General features: G+C 33.5%; 2 protein-coding genes across 7 annotated transcripts; one reads left to right on the forward strand and one right to left on the reverse strand.

The window, feature by feature from the left end:
- Positions 1-16: 16 nt before the first annotated feature.
- Positions 17-3,435, forward strand: Sys1 (Sys1 golgi trafficking protein). Its single transcript, XM_022066219.2, has 3 exons — positions 17-502; positions 1,025-1,092; positions 1,345-3,435. The coding sequence occupies exons 1-3, from the start codon at positions 332-334 to the stop codon at positions 1,583-1,585; spliced, it is 480 nt and encodes a 159-aa protein (XP_021921911.1). The 5' UTR covers positions 17-331; the 3' UTR covers positions 1,586-3,435.
- On the reverse strand, positions 3,304-21,749 carry LOC110830860 (uncharacterized). Of its 6 annotated transcripts, none has more exons than XM_022066200.2 (13): positions 21,502-21,745; positions 20,450-20,628; positions 19,735-19,963; positions 18,432-18,518; positions 17,527-17,675; positions 16,239-16,355; positions 15,274-15,396; positions 14,766-14,931; positions 13,133-13,396; positions 12,625-12,875; positions 12,300-12,427; positions 11,324-11,612; positions 3,304-9,999 (listed from the first exon to the last, which is right to left on the reverse strand). In XM_022066200.2, exons 2-13 carry the CDS (start codon positions 20,573-20,575, stop codon positions 9,886-9,888), a joined length of 2,043 nt encoding a protein of 680 aa, XP_021921892.1. In that variant the 5' UTR covers positions 20,576-20,628; positions 21,502-21,745; the 3' UTR covers positions 3,304-9,885. The 6 variants fall into 6 exon arrangements, with proteins under 6 accessions (XP_021921892.1, XP_021921893.1, XP_021921891.1 ...); XM_022066201.2 differs by having other exon boundaries at positions 21,313-21,745; XM_022066199.2 differs by having other exon boundaries at positions 21,309-21,745.
- Between the last annotated feature and the right edge of the window lie 865 nt (positions 21,750-22,614).

Genomic DNA, 22,614 nt, shown 5'->3' on the forward strand with positions numbered 1-22,614 from the left:
CCTACCTAAAGGATGAGAAGAACATGCAGTCACAATTCAGGTTTGCAAACCTGTAGAACAGCTGGATGGGGTGCAGTTGGTGATTTTGTGTAAAAATACTGTGAAGCTTGCAGTTTTCATTCGGTATTGGCGTCAAACACGTATAATGAGGAACATTATTTTAAAAATCTGACATGATTACGTTTGTTCGGAGAATATTTTGATGAACTGAAACATGGAATGAATATACGAATTGTCTGTCAGTCTTAACCTAGCACAGATGGTGCCCGTGTTGGTATAGAATTGTAAATCAATATAATTAATATTTTTATTAGCATTTTCGCTTGACATAATGAAGAAGGTGACCGGACAGTTTCGTAATACAACGTGGGATCCTCTGCTTATAATATCACAAATAATAGCTCTCCAGTGTGTTTTGTATGTTGGTCTGGGATTGTGGATGGTTTTCATGGACCTTCTTGTTGGTTCATCTAGATCCCTTGATCATCTCTTTAAATATCAGGTGACTGTTTAGTTTGATATAATCTGCCTCCACATCATGGTAAAGTTGCAAGCAAATTGATACCTGTAGGAAGTAACCTTAAAGTTGAGGGTTCCATACATAAAAGAGTTCTGCAAACAATAATACACAGCACTTAAATAATGACATTTATCACACTATGATGTATTAAGTTATGTTTAATGTTCATGCTTCTTTGCCACATATGTTGTGTAAGTTCATCATGATTCCTTTGTCTTCAATCATGATGGTAAAAGCTAATTGTTGTCAAACAATAAAGATGTTCTAAGTAGAATTAGTTAATGTTTCCAAGTGAGAAGATATTCATAGCATGGAAACTGTTCAATCAATATTGATGTGTATAAATATATAAGTATGTTGACAATATTGACTCACTTGCAAACATTTATAATTATCAAAAGTGTCAAACATAATATTACTTGCATTCCTTATATTTATGCTACACTGAATATTCTTTGAAGCAAAGATTTACCAACTAATAATTTTCTGTTTTCTTTTTTACAGGAAATCCATGTACGAGATTTTGGTGGCAAACTCATTATAACAGCATTTGTTCTGAATGCATTAATTGGGTAAGTTCTTGGCAGAACACTAATTATGATATTGTCCTATTAATGACACCACTTTTCAAATTTGATAAACATCTTTTCTGAGATGGAAGAGAGGTATGAATGTCTTGGATGGTCTGCAAATGTTATCCAAAATCCTTGATTTGACTAGATGAGCTGTACAAATATCATAATGTAAAATCCTGTTTCCCACTTTCTTCATCTGTCCCTGATCCAACTGTAAGACATTGACAAATATATTTGTATCTGTTACAGAGCTCTTGGGTTGTGGTTTATTGTTCAGCGAACAAAGCAGTGCTTGGACTTTTCATCAACTGCTCATCTTATCCATTTGATCGTTTGTTGGTATTATAATGGTCACTTTCCCAGTGCTTTTTCTTGGTGGTTGCTGAACTTGGTGTGTCTAACAATCATGTGTGTATCTGGTGAATTTCTGTGTATGAGGACAGAATTGCAGGCCATTCCCCTAAATATGGGTCCAAAAGCTGATTTATAGTGACTGATTTTGTGCTGAGAAGTCAAGTTATATAAAATGAACTTGGACTGCTGTTAATTTGTTTTATAGAAATTATATGTATTAGTAATATTAAAATAAATTAGTGTTATTAAATATAATAAAACTGGCTGAACATGCCTCATAAAAGACTAGTTATAAGTTATTAGCAGAACAGTTGTATGTTTTTGTAAGTATGTATATGCTATGCCCTTGTTCTATAATGAAATGTGCCATTACTTAGGCATGACCAGCAGGCAGTCCTTATTATTTGAGCACAATTTATTTTTAGATCTATATATTCTTTCTTACGAATCATTTAATATCCAAATAAAGTAAACTACGCCCATTTCCATCAGTCTCCAGGTGAATGCCATGGCAGTTCCTTAAAACAGACATGCTTTCTTCACCATCCTTTCCAATTCATTATTATTATTTGCTCTATTGAAAGTAATTTATTTATTTATTAATAATTAGAGAAACTTGTAGAAACATTTAATGGCATGTAATGTAAACTTTACTTGTGCATTAATCCAGAAATGTCACGTAATGTAAACTTGGCAACACATGACTGATAGATTCTTGATGTATTTAATGACACATTTCAACTGCTTAGCTTTTGTAGCAAAGAACAGACCAAGATATGAATCCAGGACATTCCAGCAGGAATGCTAACAACTCAACAGCAATGTTCAATCTCAGTATAACATGCAGAACTTCATTTGTCTAGGTGTTTTTTTAAAAACTTATTTTATTACACAAATATCAAAATCAATTGTTACTGGCCCATTTTTCACAAAATTTTACTTTGTGGCTATGACTACATACAGGCATACATCTGTATTAATTACATATACCTTCCTAAGATGATAATGCATATGTTCATGGACTCTGATACACATATGAAGCCTTTCAGTGAATTGTGTATTAGTATTTTCCCTCTTCTCAGCTTTTACATTTCATTCCATGTCTTCTGAAAGGTAAAGATATGCAGAAAATACAAAAATAAAAGAATATGAATAAAATCTTCTAGGGCAATCAGCTGTGTCAACTGGTTACCTATATAGAAGAATATGGCTGTCTCCTAATTTGCTGCGCCTTGTAATCTGGAAGTTTACCAATGTTTCAGAGGTGCTTACTGAAATGTCAGTAAATGTCTACAAGACTTCACAGCCATCTTTATATTCACCACCATGAGAACCTGAAATCTCACAAAAATAAAATATGCTAAATTTACTAGATGCTGCTGGTACAACAAAGCACAGACTGAAATGTATCATGATGTAGCATGCATGGATTAAATATTGAAAAGCTCATGTAGCTGCACGAAAGGAAGCATTCTGAAGAAAATTTATGATAATATATTGTTGGAACATTAGCTATGAATATGGAGGGATGACCATTACCACAAAGACATTTATCATATTCTCCAAAACATTTAAATAGGGACTTTCACCCATAGACACTCTCCTACACCTTTAAATGTTGATGTCTGCCATAAGTACAGTACTTATTACACAAAATGAGTGCACACAAAAATCTCATTTTGTCCTATTCTGAACATCTGTGCAGTGTAAAGATGTACTTTCACTGCAGTGGAAGGGTTATGGGTGTTGAAAATGTGTATTACCAATGTGGGCAAGGATATAAAAATTGATGAAACAGGACAAGCAACATTAGGAAGGATGTAATGTCTAAAAATAATTTTTCTGCGGAACATGTAACAAAAATATTTACATATTTTATTGGTTTTTCTTTTTTTTAATGGATGTATCATGATCTACAAGCAACAAATATTTGGTGTAGTTAGTAAGAAGGCATCAATGTAGAGCACAATAAAATTTGTACACCAATTTGGAGAAAACATATTTACCAAATACATTCCTGTGAATTACATTCCTCTTCAGTCCTGATGTTCATAATTCAGACACAAATATAATGCTGACCTATTAAACAATACAGATACTACTACACTGCATACCAATACATCTATGATTTACAAAAATAATGAACAGTACATATATTCATACAGGCATAAATTATTTTTAAATATATCTCATATCAAAAAGTGTTAGAAATAATTGTTATAGATTGTAATGGAATCTGTGTTTTGTTAGGAACAACCCTTTTGCTTGATGATCTGTTCTAATAATACTATTTTCTAATCAAAAGCCATACAGCAGTTTTAAAGGTGAAACACGCAGGAAGACTCACAACCTCCTATTATGTGTTCATTTTATGTACTCTATGCAAAGAGATTGTAAAGGCTATGTGAATTACACATGTGGCTATGGGGAAAATAATTTACAATGCTGATAATCTTACTTTTAATTTCTCACATAATTTGTAAATTGTCAATCAATAGTGTAATTACAAATGTGAACTGAACAAGAATAAACTGTAATTTTATCAATGTCACATGGGAGGATGATGATTAAAAATTATTATAAGTGTAAGACTGAGAAAATAATCCAAAACACTTCACACAATTAACTGAACATAAGCAAAGAAATTTACTTCCATAATTTTCAGTTTTAATTGCATAATACTGTGTAAACCAAAACCATTTTCAATTAAAATAAATATACATAATATTTATTGCTGCAATTCTTTATTCACTAATCATCCTATCATTTAATGCCGAGCTAAAGCATCATTAAATAAACCAAGAACAAAACTTTTACACAAAATTTGTTGAAACCAAATAGTGGCTTGTATCTGGTGTCATTTGTCTACACAAAACAAGGTACTTCTGTTCTGGATTAGCAAGCAGTCTCCTACCGTATCAACCTCATTTCAGAAATGCAGAAAAATATTAGGTCACATTACTAATGAACACATATACATCCACAAATACTGATCTTTTACAGAAGCAAAGTGCTTATTATCTAATACTTCCACCTTCTACAGTTATAGAACATTTTCAATTTAAGTAAATGAAAACTTTTACCTGTGAATCAATGCATCAATATTAAGACATTAGAAAGCATATCAACATTCTCTGCAGTGGTCAATATCTGATTACCCAATTACTTTTAAGTAATACAAGATAGTCCTACAATGCATCCACCAAGCAAATTTCTTTACTTCAGTCAGTAATTATGGAAATGTTTTTTGTTTCATTCCTGTCATTTGCTCTGTAAAATTCAAAGTGAGTATTTGGTAAGTACCATGTATCTACTGTCTTACATAGGCATGTCGTTGTCTTTTACATTGCTTTACTTGAGCATAAGCAAAAGAGTAATAAAAATAAAGAATACCTATATATATATCAACCAGTATTATTAACCATGGTGGTGTAAATGTAATAATTTTTGTACAAATGTAATATATTCCATGAAACAAAGATCATGTATGTTGGACTGGACATTTATAATTCATATAAACAATTGGAGTATTTATATTTTTCTGCCAATGCACTTAAACCTACTTGTCACTGTATTTACAACAATTATTTGAATAATCATAATAAGACTTACAAACATTAAAGCAACAATCAGTGCTTACAAGAGGAGGCAGATGGTTATAGTACTAGGCATCAGCAACGTGTAAAAATGGCATTCCTCTATCACTGCAAACACTATTAAGTGGACATATAACAAACTACAAATATTGTGAACTCAAAAATACATGTAATTTCTCAAATCTCCTACATGAATGCATGAAACAACAATCCATCATTAATTACTGTATTATAATACTCATTGCTTAATTCAGTTACTGAAATTTCTAAAGTAGCACTAATACAAGTTTAGAAACTGCATTTACGTAAACTGCATTATAAGAAACAAATGCATGGCTTCACAACTGTTAAAGATATGCAACCATGAAATACAAATATGTTCAGACTTTTCAAATGTGCCATAGTAAATGGTAAAAAAGAGCAAAGTTGCAGCTGGTGCTTAATTAGGCACCATGCCACAAAGAGATATGAAGGAATATCTCCACTTCTCTTGATGGAGGTGAGTGGTCAGCTTCACCCCTGGGGAAAGAAACCCTAGTACCCACTGGAGAGAGGCTGGGTGGTTACCAGAGTCAGTCTGGATACAGTAGCTAAAGCTGGGAATCAAACCCTGGTTGTCCAGCCCATAGTATAGTATAGTATAGTATAGTATAGTCTAGTCTAGTCTAGTCAAGTCACTATACCAACTGAGCTATTCCTGGCTGAATAATACAATGAATAACAATTGTTACCTACATCCACTCTGTAATTCTGGCAATTGTTATCAACCACTGGGGTATCTCCATACAAATGCTATGTGGAATTTCAGATGTTTACTAAACTGTAAACATTTATTAACATTAATGACAAGAACTGCTTCTCAAACCTCCAAAATAAAAGCTAGAAGAGATATAAAATGTTAATTTCCTCTTACAAACAACATGGTTCAGCAGGAAGATAAATATTTCATATTGTATTAAATTACATAAAATTGTATTTGACTAACTATATGCTACCTACATTCAGAATAATATAGTATTGTATTTACTACTATTACTACAATGGCAGAATCACTCTTGCACAAAAAGTATCTGGCATTACCCAAACACAACTGCACAGTTCTTAAAAATAAAACATTTCATAGTAGTAGAAGTTAGTAGTAGTAGTAGCAGCAGCATTAGTAATAGTAGCAGCAGCATCATCATCAATAAAAATAATGATTTGTGAAGCCTATGATAAACCTTGTAACACACTAAGCATTTATTACAGTATAGTGTTAAAAAAATTAAAATACTGTAATAAAGCGAGCACTGGTAAAAACTACATTAACAGTTATTTGTGAAAAACAGTAATCTGTTTAAAAATGGTTTTTAAGATGATTTGGCAGAAAAAGTGACTAGAAACGAGTGGAGGGAAAATGGTGACAGTTTCAACTTGCTAAGGGGACCAGAAAAGACTAGTATAGACAAGATGTTATTTTTAATTTTCTAATCCATTTATACAAAAATCAATAATATAATTCAAAAATGCAGTATGATTTAAGATGCATTTAGTTTCTTTCAGAAACTTGGCCAATGTGTTTACTTACAACTGTTATATGGTTCAAGTGAACTTACATGCCCCAAAACCTTCTGTAACAGAATTTACAGGAAATATTAACTACAACACCAAAAAAATACCCAAATTTCACTTGAACCCTTATGTTTAAAAAACATTCTGTTTCATAAAGTAATTCTTATTTTAGTTACTCCCTCTTTTGAAACTACAAATGAGATTAAAACCCAAACTGAAGAAGTCAATACTGTTCACACTGTTAACCATATATGAGATATCTGGTCATCCTAACAGAACAATGAATACCCATGTTTCATAACATGGTACACCAGGCCTGCACAAATTTTGTACAAATTCAGGAAAAAAACAGAAAAAAATACACACAATCAGAAAATGGAAATACTATTCTTAGCATGCTGCTATGAAATTAAATACCTATTTACACACATAAGATCAAAAACACATTTTAAATGTTACTATATGGTGTGAATTTGAAAATTCTATGTAATAATATGTAAAAATATAAATCTATCAGAATAACATGCAGAAAATTCTAGATGCTATCACAAAATTTTCAGGGTGCCCAAGATTTGTGCAGGCATTTTACATAATTGAATCTTTCACCCAAAATGAAAACTGTAATATCTTGGCAAGTGCAATACATACAAATAAGCTCTAAACATTACACTGTATACACTAGATTATTCTTTCAGATCATCTATGTAGTTTAATCTGTAGACAATAATGGCTTCAAAATGTGCTGTTATAAAAAATGTGAACATGTCAAGCTTGCATAAAGCTTTTGACTAGTTATTTAATGGATATTGCTTTAAAAGATGAAAGGTGACAATAATTCTTCACAGTACTTTATAAACAAGAAACAATATTTTTAAGAATATGCCAAATGATGGCAACTATTAAGATTAGTTTTAACCCTCTTAGTGCTAAGTCATTACCTGGAACTACCCCCTAAGTTAGAAAAGCAAGTAAAGTGCAGAATGATAGAAATAAATTCATAACAAATGCTATTTTTAAGCTGATATCTTTCTTTGATAAATGTGTGTATGAACACACCTTTCAAGAGAACCACACTTCATAAAATAACTGCTAAAAGAAATGGAGCTTCCCACAACAAAAATGTCTCTAGCACAACTCACTATGCTTACACCCACAAACACCAGTTGTTTCATGAATGTTATTCTTGTCTTCTCAGTCAACATTACAAAAAATAATATCTACCTTCCAAAAGCATGGCCAGTCACCTGTTATGTTTACATATGGTATTCCATGCCATCTATTGACCATAAGGAAATACAGACAGACATGGTTGACTTCAAGTTTGGCAATCCACATGGGCAGGCCAATCAGCTCATGGCACTAAGAGGGTTAAGAGGCTACAAAACTTGTATGAACTGCCTAAATTGTACTGTGTTCACTACAACTGTAAAAAAAAGAACAATAAAGGCCTTTACTCATAAGAGAATGTATATAAGCATCAAGTATTCATGAGCTGAACAGATATATAAACATAAAATTTAAAATTTAGAGATGAAAGGAAATAGCCACAAAATTTCACAAGGCATATTTAGTTCTATTTTAACCTCACAATATCCATCAAACTGTTATAAAAGCAATGATTTACAGAACAACACATTTTATTTATTATACAATTTTTGTATAAACTATGCTATTAAACACTGAAATTACTAAAAACATTTTCCTTGCAGGTAAATGTGATGTACTCACAAGTATCCCTCCTTTAATCTACATTAGAAGTAAAAATATGACTAAAAATTCAATCAGATAACAAGAAAAACTAAGAATGTTTATGTGTGAAAAACTATACACCATATTTTCCAACAAATTTTTCAGTCATACATGAAGCCCTACTTTCTACAAGAACCATTGGGCTTAACTTTCCACTTGTTTTGATGAAATGTTTGAAATTAGTAAAATATCTTGACAATCCAAGGTTTTTGTAACAGTTATATATTCTTCATGACAATGGTTGGTATTAATGTGCTCATATAAAATTAAGTGATGTATTCTCTAAATGAAGTAACCCAGAGCCAAAGTAAATCATGTATAAACATGTTACATGGGCCCAAATTGTCTTCATCATTCTTTTTAGTAATACGTCCACTTAGATTTATAGGTAACACAAAAATGATTTCATCTTTTCAGAAGTCATCTTCCTCCAGGACAACATATTACTGGTGGTTTAACAAGCATGTAATGTAATTTGGATTGATATATAACTTGAGGCCAGCGATGATTTGAGTATAAAGTAAGGATATGATGTAACCGAGTGTTTTCCCATTCACACCGTTCCAATTTACAGATATAATACATCCTAAATAGCTGGAAGTACCAACTGTCTTAATATTTTCTTTTTAACGCAGATTTTTTTCTGACCGATTCCTTCTCCTAAATGACAGTATTACATATACTGGAGTTATGCAACTAATTTGGTCTTCACATATGTGCAGCTACTAGATTAATGAATGAGTTCTATATTAACAAAGTTGCCTCAAATGTCTTCATACTGATGTGCCACATTTGAAGAAAACATATAGACGAATCAATGGGACTGATACAAAGACTTTCTTCCATTTAAATTTAATTATGCAAGTTGGTCAATTTCAAAATGTATTAATGCCATAAATCCTTGAATATTTCTTTTATATTTGAAGATGAATGGTTTTTGCATAGCCCTTTTATAACAAAATCAGTTACAAACAAGAAGAAAATACAAGGAAAAGAAAAGAAATATCACAGCATTTATAAGGGTGGTGAATGTCATTTCTCTATGAGAAATAATCATCATAAAATACATAAACAGACTAATAAGAAACTACATTCTTCAACATGTAATAATAACATACTGGGAAGCACTTCGTACATTTTGACTGACCAAAGAAAGCTGGTACTTCTATGCACTATAAACTGTTTACACAGTAGATGGAAGAATCATTTTAAATTTGTAATTATATCAATGTCCATATTTAAATCATGATTCTTCAGTATGGTTCCTATTCTATGTAAGATGAAAACACTACAAACTTCTCCTGTGCACTCAGCACATAGTCTGTCATGGCTTAAAAATCCATATTTGGAATAATAATACTCAGAGTAATTTGCAGTTAAATATATTCTCCTCTTACATTATAATACTAAAAAGGAAGAATACAATATACAAACTCAACTTGTACCATTCAACAGCTTGGCAGTATAACCAAAGTGAAATCTGTTATAACTGAGCTACACTTGAGAGCATAAGAGTAAAATTTATTGCTTAGTGCAAGACTTAGCTTATCTCTGCTCTGTCAATGCTCCCTTGTGGTGAACATTCATCCTCGACTTCTGGAATCACAGAGTCTTCCTCAAGCCTCTGCCTTTCCATCATAAGTTCATGGCGTTTCTACAACAAATACAAAATTATTACCGGTATTATGAACAACCTGTCACCACAGTTTCTCACAAGCTAATTATCTTGTTTACTTGTGCCACAATAATTTGCTTTTATAATAGCCTACTTATACTTATTCACTTGTTTCTAAATCTATCTCTATATCACATTCCAGTGCCAGCTCACTTCTGTGAAACCAAGTAATCAACCTCCTTCTTACACAGAATGATATAAACAAGAACATTTAAAGAGTGTACTTGGAAAATAAATCTAAAATGAAAATATGACACCAGAACTTCCATTTTGACCTATGCAATTCAAGGTTTAAGGCAACCAAACTAAATTTTCTCTGAAAAGGACAACAAAAAGCAACCAAGTATTGCCAAGGTTTGGTCATGAGGGCACAGTACAGTACTGTAGAGTGTTGGCACTCACAAGGAACATAAGAAAAATATATAAATGTTGTTTCTGTACATCTCAAGTCAATGTCACAAAAATGTCAGTACAATCAGTAACCACTAGGGTATAGCTTGTATCTGTATACTGGGTGAAAAGAGGGGAAATTACACAACAAAACAAAGTTCACATTTTTTCAGTAACACACATAAAATAAGTTGTTTTAGACTAAACTGGGTACACTAATCACAAAAAATGGCATCTAAAAAGTTGTTACATGCATGGTCTTTATGTTGTCGTATATAAATATACCCCTTACCACATAATGTGAAATAATGACCTTATTCAACAGAGAGTAAGTATTTATTCAGTAATGAAACAAATTCTCATAATATGAGTGACAAAAATTATATGACACTGAGATGAAACATGCTACTTTAGTTAAAAACTCAATTCACATAAAGTAATTTTTTTCCTCTTATGAACAGCTTCATCCTTCCTTAGCAAAAACCAACTATATTCATACATCACAGCTGGACCCACCTTCCTTGACAGCATGGTCAATTACTGTATATCTTGGCAGAACCTTTCACCTTCTTCTTCACTAATGGCAACAAAAGTTGTTACATGCAGACAGGCAGACAGACAGACAGATATGATTAAGTTAAAAGGCACATTTTTGCAACTTCCAGTCGTGAACATAACACTTGAATTACAAATATGCATATTCATTAATGGAATTTTAGAAATATTCAATTATGGATGAGTAGGATATGGAACATTCCTGTTTTATACTTTAGTTACCAAATAAAATATCACCTACATCCTGTTCATGGCCACCTTGAATAAACTTATACCACACTTTTTTATGAGATTAACTAAAAACACTGCTCCTGTTGTATTTCTAAACTAAAATCCTCATACTCCATCACAATCTTACCTCATCTGTAAGAATGACTATTCTTCCCTCAATCTTAGGAGAGAGCTTACAAGATTCCTGTTCTAAGTCGTCTAAGCTAGCTCTTCGAGTAAGTCTGCTGCGTGACTGAGCGTGAGTATGTGGAGGTGGATGTGGATGTGGATTTGGATGAGCGTGAGGATGAGGAGGAGATGGACTGGGCGAGTGTCTATTATCTCCTGTACTGACATCAACTGTGCTAGCTCTTCGGATAGGTGGTGGACCATCCAATTCACCTCCTGCACCATCCAACATTTTAACAAGACTATGTCTGAAAATGAAAAAAGTTGTGTTTGATGTATCTCAAATCGCTAGAAATATTTTAAATCTACACACTTAAAACACATAAAAATCTTGTTCTTCTCATGATCTCCGCTAGATGTAACTATAACTATGAATGAAGACCACTACTGCACAACTAAAACCACCATGCCCACACAGCCAGTGTCACAATGCAACTGCTGGTCCAGTTTCAATGGGAATGTCTTGCCCATCTACCGTACAGCCTTGACCTCTTCAAACCATTGATAAAGCATCTCAAAGGAAAACATTTCCAACGTGATGTTAAGGTGAAAGATGAGGCATGCTAGTTGGTGCAAACACTGATATCTGATTTCCTGTCACTGGGAATGGAACAGATATCATATTGTTGGGCAAATACCTCAAAGACTCTGGTAACTGTGTGGACAAATACATGGTTTGTTATTACTTATTGTAACATCTCTGTCAAAGTAATAAATATGTATGTAAAACATCTTTGGATGTTACTGAACACTCCTTTTATCCAAAAGAACATTATATACTGTTCTTCTGATGATAAAAAACAGAATTACAAATACTTCTGATGACTCGACTAAAACCTAAATTCAGGCAAGCATAAATTAAAGTATTAAAGTTCAGCACTTCTTCCTTGTGAAAAAGGAATCATAATTTGTAAACAAGAATAAAAAAAAGATACCTGCGTGAAAGCGTGACTAGGCTTTGGCGGTGTTTAGAATGATGTTTTGTCTTCCCTAACCACATATCTATAGCCTGAAAATGGTTCTGAATTGCTAAACCAACTTCAGGGCACACTTCTTGATCAACCTGCAAATATATAAAAATAAATTCTGGTTTTACTAATGTATTATCTCAGATAACTGAATACTATATACATTAGTCAATTTTAAATGGAAAGTAACCAGCATTTAATATGATACCAACTGTATAAAACAAGTATAAAGAGCCCTGCATGAAATTCCAACTATAAAAGCAAAAAGAAAGCAAGATGATGATGAACTTACCAACACTTTTGCATTTTTAAGCACTGAGTAACCATCACAGCCTGAGTACAGGTAAGTTTTGGTAGCTAGGCGATACCTCTGATCAGGTACGAGGTACTCATCGCCTATCCTAACAAACTGAGGATCAACTCTCTTCCCTGGTGGCTGTTGTGGATCAAATGCAAAACTAATACCAGCAACTTGGGGGAACCGGCCCTCCAACTTTGGATACATGCTTACACCATTTTCCAGTGCATCCAAGATGTCCTGCCCTATGAGAAAAGCAAAATAATTACAATTATTACCATTTAAATATTAATCAGTGTAACATAAATCAACTCCCATTTATCTGGATTGAGGACCATCCCTGGTTCAGAAAAATAATACACCTTTACTACTACCAACTATGCCAAGTTTCAACAACTAGCATGGATATATAAATTCTGATAACTACTATCAATAAGATAATATCCTGCATATGGCTTCAGTATGCTCTCTTGAATAATTTAGTGTGGACTAGAGGCACTACCTGTAACAGAGATCACAATAAGTGGATCCATCATGGGAATTATGGTGACTAGATCCCTCATTGAGAAGTTTCCAGCAGGATGTATCTGATCAGAACGCAGAGTCCCAGAATTTAACAAAACTAGGTCTGCTCCAGTAGCTGCCAAGATGACATCACACACCCAATTACCCAAGTTTGTTTCTCCAGTACGAACACTTTCAAATCGTCCATCAAGAGGCACTGAAAATGAGCCTAAGACTTCATCCATCTTTCCTTCCATCACACCTGGGAAAAATGTTTTCAACTGTAAATACAGTAACAAATTACTTCAACATTTATCTTCCCCTCTACACCTACATTATGGTCTTCTGTTAGAGTTGCTGTTAATATTATCAAAATGTGTGTATGTGTGTATACGGTTGCAGACAATGCTGTAACTATTAAAGCCCTGCAATCTAATATATTGTCAAGGAAAATTCTTCTTGGTTATTTAAGAGTATGTGTGCATGATTAAATATAATTATAATGTCAAACACAAACATATGATTCAAGAACTCCAGTTTTTTTTCATGCTCATGGAAGTTTTTGAAGTAGAAGTGACAATAAACAACTTCTCAACATCATATTTGCAAAAAAAAACATGTCTCTACTTCTAGGACACAGAACAGAGAAAGAAGCCCTTATTTTCTGGTATACACATATCAAATAACATTCATTAACACTTTGGCTGTTTGTCAAAAACGTATTTTGTGTTTCTCAAGTGACTGCCAAAAGCATAAAAAAAATTCTGACAGTTTACATTTCATGCACTATTTTTCAGTTGACACAAAAACAAAGCAAGCAACAGAGCAAGCACAAATTCCCTATTCTTTTATGATGACTTTGCTATGTGACACTTTAGAATTTGTAGACATAGTCCAAGAGAAATGCCACATGTACTAATATTTCACAAGATAGTTCATCCAAACGACAAAACGCAAAGTTTGTGAGATATATCATTGCAAAATACTAAAGGGTTAAGAAATGTCAGAACGTTCCATTTGAAACACAATTCGAACTACTACACATGAGCCCATTCATATAAAAGATGATGAAACCAAGACAAGATTCTATGAACCATATCCTGTTGTTGGAGCTGACATATCACTTGAAATAAGTACAGCCATAACTTCAGTTGTTTTATCACTCAATGACCACTTATCACAGACAAACAGTTCTTGTGTGCAGAAATTTTGTTACCAGTTGGTGTAGCGTTGTCTTATTCAGTACTTCGCTGTCATGACATGCACTGCCAAATGCATCATGAACAGCAGCAAATTATTTTGATAAAAAGAAATGTTCAAGAATAAACACACATTCTGCCCATGAATACACGTTTGCAATTGTATAGCTTGTGTACAAATGGCACAAGCAATAGGTATGAACTTAACTAAAGTATCATAGGGAACATTATGAGTAAATTACATAGGGGCTTCTGATTTCATTATTGTCCCACAGTTGTGTGACTGTTGTTGGATTGCGTCCTGCAATTAATTTTCAAAACTTTGTTGCAGCCTCACCATTTCCTATTTATCCAGTTCCTACTTGTATGAGTGAAATGTTTTACATATTCTAATATCAATGTACAATTACTGATCACATATTTCTGTCTTACTTGCATACTTATCCAGTAATTGCTTGAGTGTTGGATCTTCTGGGAATGCAGATGTCACTGTTATCTCTTCCACACTTACATCAACTAATGCCTTATCAAAATTTAAAGCGATCTTGGAGAAACGACGAAAATCTGTTCCACTTTTAATTATATACTTTCCATTAATCTGCGAATAATATAAATATGCATTATGTAAGAGCTATATATGTGCATGTGCTGTAACTAATAATTAAATTGGTGACAGTGTCCTGTATAAAAACAAACGAATATATTAATAAACACAAAAGAACTGAACACTATATAATTGACCATTTTGTTTGCTCCGATGTTTTGAGCGTAAATACTGCTTTGATCACACAGCCACTCATTTATGTTCAATGCAAGGTACAGAGATTAAGAATAGTTTTTCAAGAGTTAAGACACTAAATTATTATTCAATTTTAGTCACTGGCATAACCCTTAATGCTTTTGAACAGCATTCTTTAAAAACTATCCTACATTTACTTACTTGCTTAACTTCATATACATGATCATGTCCACCCAGAATCAGATCTATCTCATCCACATTTTCTGCCAGCTTCACATCATTTGGATTTCTCATATGTGTTAATGCTATCACATAATCACAACCCTGCCAAGACAACAAAATATTCAATTAAATGAGAACAATTTCAAAATGAAGCATATAACTACCAGATCTTCTCATATATATAATGGAAGGTATTTGTAATTTATTTAACAACACTACCAGTAGCACTAACTAGTGTCACATCACAGGGTGACAAATATGGAACTGGGAAGGATACAGAAGAAAGCAGTTGTGGCCTAATTTAAAGTAATATTTTGGCATTTGTCTGGAAAGACTGAGGGAAAACCATAAAAACCTCTGGCAGGATAGCCAGTTTCCAGACCAAGATTTGAACTCAAGACTCCCAAACATGAAGCAAGAGTGGTAACCACTTGGCTCTGAAGTTGGGTAAGAGCACAGATCCACACATATGTTTAATACTATAATCAACAATTCTGAAGAAAAAAATGGATACTGATCAGCAGAATCCAGTGTATTGAGAAAACTTTTATGTGCATTTCTCATTTCCCTCATGTGTCATTATGTCCTGTCCATATAAACTTTACTTGACCCGATGGAAAGTACAAATTTTAAAGCTCCTGTGTATGCATTTTGTTATTGATAGAAATTAATATTAGATATTAATAATTTTCTTAGTCATTTTTAGTATTTCTCTGATGATAAAAACTGAATGTTAAATAGCACTAATTATAAATCCTACCAATGAGCATGATCCTAAACCAATACTTTGCAAGAATTCTCTTCATCAGAAGTTCTGCATGCATTCCTGTGATCATGAAGAAATTCTTGTTTCAAATTTAGTGAATTCTGAAACACATCAATATTTTCTGGTCATTTGTGTTTATAGAAAAATCCATGCCTCTTAAACCCTATGAGAAACACACCTCCTGTTTGAGCTGAGCCCCCAGCTTTCTTCCAGCTTCAACAAAGTCAAGGAAAGTTACCTCTTCAGGATTAATATTGGCTAGTGTGTCCAGCCATTCCTGTTCAACCAACCCAACCTGTAATAAAAGTGCATTGTGTATTCCATAAAAGTACCTAGACACATTATACTAAAACATATAGAACACATGTAACATGAAGTTCTTATGGCAGTGAAGAAATCAGTGTCAGTCTTCTAGATTGTAATGCCATGCAGACCTGTAAGCAGATACCAACATTTCAGGTGAGGGCAGCATGTTCTTCTGAAACGGTTGCATGTAATTACAAGTCCATACAGTTTTATAACCAGACGACCAACATCAATGTATGAACACAATTATTCTTCATACTGAACACAACAGTTGAGTGGATAGCCCTCCTGCTTTGCACTTTGGAAGGTCAAAGTTTGAATCCCTGTCTGGAGACCAACTATTGTTAACAGAGGCTTTCATAGTTATCCTCAGTCCCTCCAGTTAAATGCTTGTATAGTATCCTAAAACAGGCCATGGCTACTTCCTTCCACATTCTTTATAATTCATCAACTGCAGCAATCCCATCACTTGACACCATGTACCACATGTAACTGAAAAAGAATTGTTAAATAACCCACAAATAATTCAATTCTAAAGGATTCTGACAATGGTGGATTACACTTAAAATTATTCATTGTCTGGACTTTTTCCATCGCCCCTGTTTAAAAGAAGAAATCAAAATGTTTCAGAAACTGACTCTGTTTCCATCTTCAGGCGAGAGGTACCTACTCAGTTCAGTCCGTCAGATAGAGCTAGTCTCCATCACTGGACTGAAGGACCCAACTGAGTAGGTACCTCTCACCTGAAGACGGAAATAGAGCCAGTTTCTGAAATGTCATGGTTTCTCCTTTTAAACAAGGAAGATGGAAAAATTCCAGACAATGAATAATTTTAAGTGTAACACACAAATAAATCAATTATTCCTTATACTGTTTTACCATACACAATATCAGTTTATGTACATATCAGAAATGGATCTCAAACTTTAAAAGAACACTGATGTAACCAGTTCCTTCCAGTTTTTTCTTCTGTACTTACATATAAACTTCCTTAGCCTACTCACACCTAACACAGACATTTATTGAACTGCAAATACAAAATATTAAACTTTGTATAAATTGAAGATAGCTCTCTTCTGGGTTGTGCTGTGTAAACAAACTGCCATCTTCAGACTCACTGCTGTGAAAACCTCAAATCCTAATTAGTAAGAAATACTTACAAGGCCAATTCTCTTGCCATTCCAGTCAATTACATGTGTTATTCTCCCATCTCCTAATGGACGCCCTGTCTCCTGATCAATTACATTTGACATGAGCCATGGAAAATTTGTCTGAGAAACCAAATCTCTCAATACTTCCAAACCAAAATCTATAACAGAATACACATTTATACTATTAACCAAAGAAAATAACTATTTGCATTATTATAAACACATATTTTTCTACAAAAATTAAGATTATTTATCAATGAGAGCTTGCCCTATAAAAATGGCAGTTCATGTAAATTCCCTGTGAATTTTTCTTCTTGTAACTGCTCCTCTCTTCCTACAAGATTTTGTAGATATTACTGAAAATCAGCATTTCAAATCTCTGACATATGAATTAGTAGTATGCCAACACCACCAACAAACAACACCACACACATTTATCAGCATGCTGAAAGTCAAGGGCTTACTTCACACTACACTAACTCATCATGTTACAAATAGTTCAAAAGCCAATCAGTGCAAGCGAGAATTCTGTATGTGGAGTGTAACAAAGATTACCTTATGCAAATAACAATTAAGTCATTATGCAACATTTTTATACAACACTTTTTGTACATACCTCTGATGTTATTTTCATATAGACAAACTAATAAAACCTGTTGTTTCTTATGTAACATGTTTATTGCTGCCCAATTATTAACATCATCTGATACATTCAGAATCGCTCAGTTTTAATTCACAATCTCTCATCTTTCTGACTCTACATTCCCCATATTTCAAAATTAGTAATATGTTTATTAGATTTTGGTATGACCAAGCATTTACACTGAAAAAAGGGCTGAAAAGAAATATGTTGTAGAAATATACAAACACCATACACACCAATGACCTCATAAATAAGGGGTTGGCCATCTTACCAAAATCATGATTTCCAAAAACAGCACAATGAGTACCACATTCATTAAGTACTGGAACCATTTGTTCACCCTTTGTGAAGGAGCTCACTGCAACAAAAAAATTATAATATTCTGAAATAAGAATAAGACATTTAAAATACATGAAAACAATGCATACAAGGAATAGTGAATTCAACATCTGTTACATGTATCATATTGACTGAATCAGAATTGGTAGCTGACTAGATGGATTGGCCCCTCAAAGGTTTACTTGGCAATGCTGTTCAACTACTAATAGTTTTTTTCTTTCTGTAATTCAGCAGCTTACGTATTAGATAACAGTACTCATTATATATACATACTTCCACCACACATCACCAATACATGACTGATGTGACTCCAATAAGATTTTTCAACATACATGTTCTGCCAAATTTAAAAAAACATCACATCATCAAAAATCCACTCAGCATGATGTGTGATCAGAAACTAATGTGCAGCCAATAATACAGGGCTGGGGCAGGTACATAAGGAGGATGGACAGGATCTCCTACAACTTCAATACCCTGAGAATGAGGATAAAGATGGTTCTTGAAATGCTGGTGTTTCCTCCATTCAACCACCTGACATGACTGGTGCCCAAGAATAATTCATTATACTCAGCATGATGTTTGAAGTTAGCTTAAATGTAATATCAGAACCCATGATAAACAGTGGAATGAAGGCATAAACACAAAAAATTCATAACAAAATCTAACCTATTGGAATTATATGAAAAAAAGAATCAATATTTACAGAGACAACCAAGTCCTGGTTTGTATGCTAAAACCCAAGCAAAATCCTGCAGTTTTTACTGAGAATTACTTTACTTCCATCCTCCTACTGCACAAGTTAATTCTTTCATTCTGCATTAATGATGTTTGGTAATTTAACAAGAAACAAATGCTGTGGTGTGTAGAACACAGTTCAAAACCAATATGAATCATAAAATAGTCACTTATTCAATACAGACTAAATAATTCATAACACTGAACAGGTTTCCCTCTCACCCCATAAAAATTAAACTCCTTACAACATTCACATTCATATAACCGTGAATTATTCAGTCAGAACCATGTTTAGAAAAGAGAGATTAGTGGTTTAACTCCATTTTTTCAAACAATCACCAGAGTACTAATCATTAAAGACATGACAAAACAACAGAACATATTTAATCATACAAGTCAACACACAGTAAAGAAAATGCAATATCCATATTTCAATGTGTGTTTGCTTTGTAACAATAATCCTCTCTTATAAGTACCTTTTCCTTCATAATACTCACACATGCTCGGTGAAAAGATGTCTCCACTGAAGAGAACCAGAGGGTTAAGATGTAAGAAAGACTTTACTGCAGTACAGAAACGTGCAGCTCCTCCGACAGGCTCTGTGACTCTGGACTCAATATTATATACATCATTGTAATGAAGGATGGTCAGTGAACAGCCTCCCATAGCACCACCAGATAATGTGTTCAAAGTACGACGGCCTGCCTGACGAACTTCTAATGATGCCTGCATCACACAAATATGCTCAAGCATTTAGAATATTTAAAAACAGCAGGCATAAAAAACCAACTACTAACAGAGATTCTGAAGCAAAACATGTGCCATAGGTGCATTTAGTTTTAACCCCTTATCAGCTTCATGTATGAGTTCCTGCAGAATGGTTTTATTTTTCGCATATATTCCTTAACTTGCTTCTACTGTCATGATTTGCTTGTTTAACAGCCAGACCCTTTTAAACAAAAACATGCTACTTTTTAAGTAACATGAAATGTACAGTAAGAGGTACACGTCTGTACTAGTAGTACCTTCGCTTGACAAGATGGCAACAATAAACCTTTATAGTGCTCAACATACAAATTGGTATTTAAATGTTGGATATACGGAACAGAGTTCATGCAGAGATAGTGAAGTAAAACACTTAAGAGTGAACATGAAAGTCAAACATTAGCAAAAATGAAAAGGAACAGTGCAGTAAGGATCTAAGAATTTAACCTGTTTCAGCCATCCCACCACACTTCTCACTCCTGATGACACCTCACCAGGAACGTCGAATGGAGAAGATTCAACCAAGTCTGTCCATTTTGATCTAATAGCCGCTTGGGCCGCAAAACTTGCCATTATCAAACCAAACTTGAAACCACAATGTCAATTTTTTCCAAGATGCTTTAGGTCTGAAAAGATGTACGTAGATACTTGATTCTTTACATATACAATTTAAAATGTCCCAATTTTAAGCTTCAGCATTAAAAAATATTTAGAACTTCCAAAACTGATTTATTTATATTAACATATTTATTCTATCAGCATATTAGTACTCCAAATGTTGAATATTGGGAGCAGTCTGCCTTACCATCAAAGCAGGTGCAAGACGGTTGCTATGCAAATCTAACCAATTTAAAAAAAAAGAAGGAAAAATGCAATAATTTATCAAATCAACACTGACTATCAAAGAAATAACAGCTTTAAAAATCACACTCTTTTAAGACTTTGAAAAATACAACACACTCACGCTGTTACTAATCATGGTAAGGAAAACATACTCAAGGTAACATTCCACCAGTATAAATAGAAAGGAGATTACAACATACATCAACATACAGAAAAACAAATTATGAGCACAAGAACATACGGAGCCCCTATCCCAATAACCTAACAGAATCTTTTATACATCACTTCATTAAATAAACATCTACTCTCCATATGCCCATATATTATACTTCCTCCACCTGTACATTTTCCTTGTTGTATTTGTTTTCATATTTTCTTGTCATATACCTGTAATAAATATTTACATAATATAAAAATGAAAGTTAGTGATAAACTCCAAAACCAGAAACGTCAGATGACACACCTACTGGGCATTCAATCCTTGCATTTCCTGAACTGAGCACACATGCGACTAAATTTTGCTGCGCCCAAACTGTTACATTCTTGGATCGAACCCCACAACCTTGACATCAAAAATGAAAAGGTGACCCGAACGTCCCTTGTGTGGCAATTCAAAACGCCGTCCTCCTTATACACTACACTTAAAGCTTGCTTACATTTGATTACAGCAACATTCGTGGTTGCAAAAGATTTTCATCAACACTGGAAAACTCCTAAAACAAGTAAAATAAATTTAATATATTTCAATAAAATGTTTAATACGAGATTTGCAAAACCAGCAAATACAAACTTTGCAGACTATCAAACGCGCTTCAAGCGCCATGCCGCGTTTAGAAAATGTGAATGTGTTTCATTATTTTAACCACTCCAGTGTTGAACTACTGCAAAACTCTTGTTGCAATAATTTATACATTTCCATCACAGAATATTTCATGTGTTCAACCCTTTTTTCGATGTTATTTGTAGAGAGGAGACATAATTGCCATCTATATTCCAAAGTATCTACACCTTCCACATCAGGCATCAGTGTCTCGATAGGTAAGAAGGTTAGCTGATATTCCATGTCACTATGTTAATTAACCTTCTCCTCTCCCTGGCATTTTAAATTATAGTATCGATCACATTAAACAGCCAAATATTTTGTTGTTTTCTACTACACTTGCTACATTTCGGTGAAACTTTACTCAACAACTAATATATGGGGCTTCTCTGCATTGAAACTTATCTTGGAGCACTCCTGTTGTGTATTTTATATTACCTGTCTACATGTATCAGCACTTAATTTGTCATATTCAGTGCTCCACACCTATTAATTTCAGTTTCTAAGTGTACAATTAGAAGTAACTAAGTAAATGGAATAGAATCCTTAAGAAGCAAACAGTATGCTCAGCTAGTGATGAAATTCCTTTTATGGAAACCAAAGGTTCATTACTTTGTTCACAAGAACACATTTGTGCCATAGGTGTGTATATAAACTCTTTTAACAATTTTTTCTTTTGTAAAATGGCACTATTTGCTGTATTTCTGGTTCCTGCTATTTGTAATTAGTCTATTTGTATCTACTATCTTAATTTGTTGTCGTTAAAAATTAATCTGAAGTTTAAAAAGAAATTAGAATATAAAGCTAGCTATGATTCTCTTGTTTACAACTGTTCTACTTGTTCTACTTTTCTAGCAGTACATAATGGTACCACAAAAAATAAAGAATAACATGTAAACTGAGTCATGACCATTAATCATCCCTTTGTCTTACTATTGGGAGTCTGCAG

Source organism: Zootermopsis nevadensis, unplaced genomic scaffold, assembly GCF_977971745.1.
Source record: "Zootermopsis nevadensis isolate Lab colony 2312 unplaced genomic scaffold, Znev_1.0 Znev_ptg000004l, whole genome shotgun sequence".
Taxonomy (NCBI): domain Eukaryota; kingdom Metazoa; phylum Arthropoda; class Insecta; order Blattodea; family Termopsidae; genus Zootermopsis; species Zootermopsis nevadensis.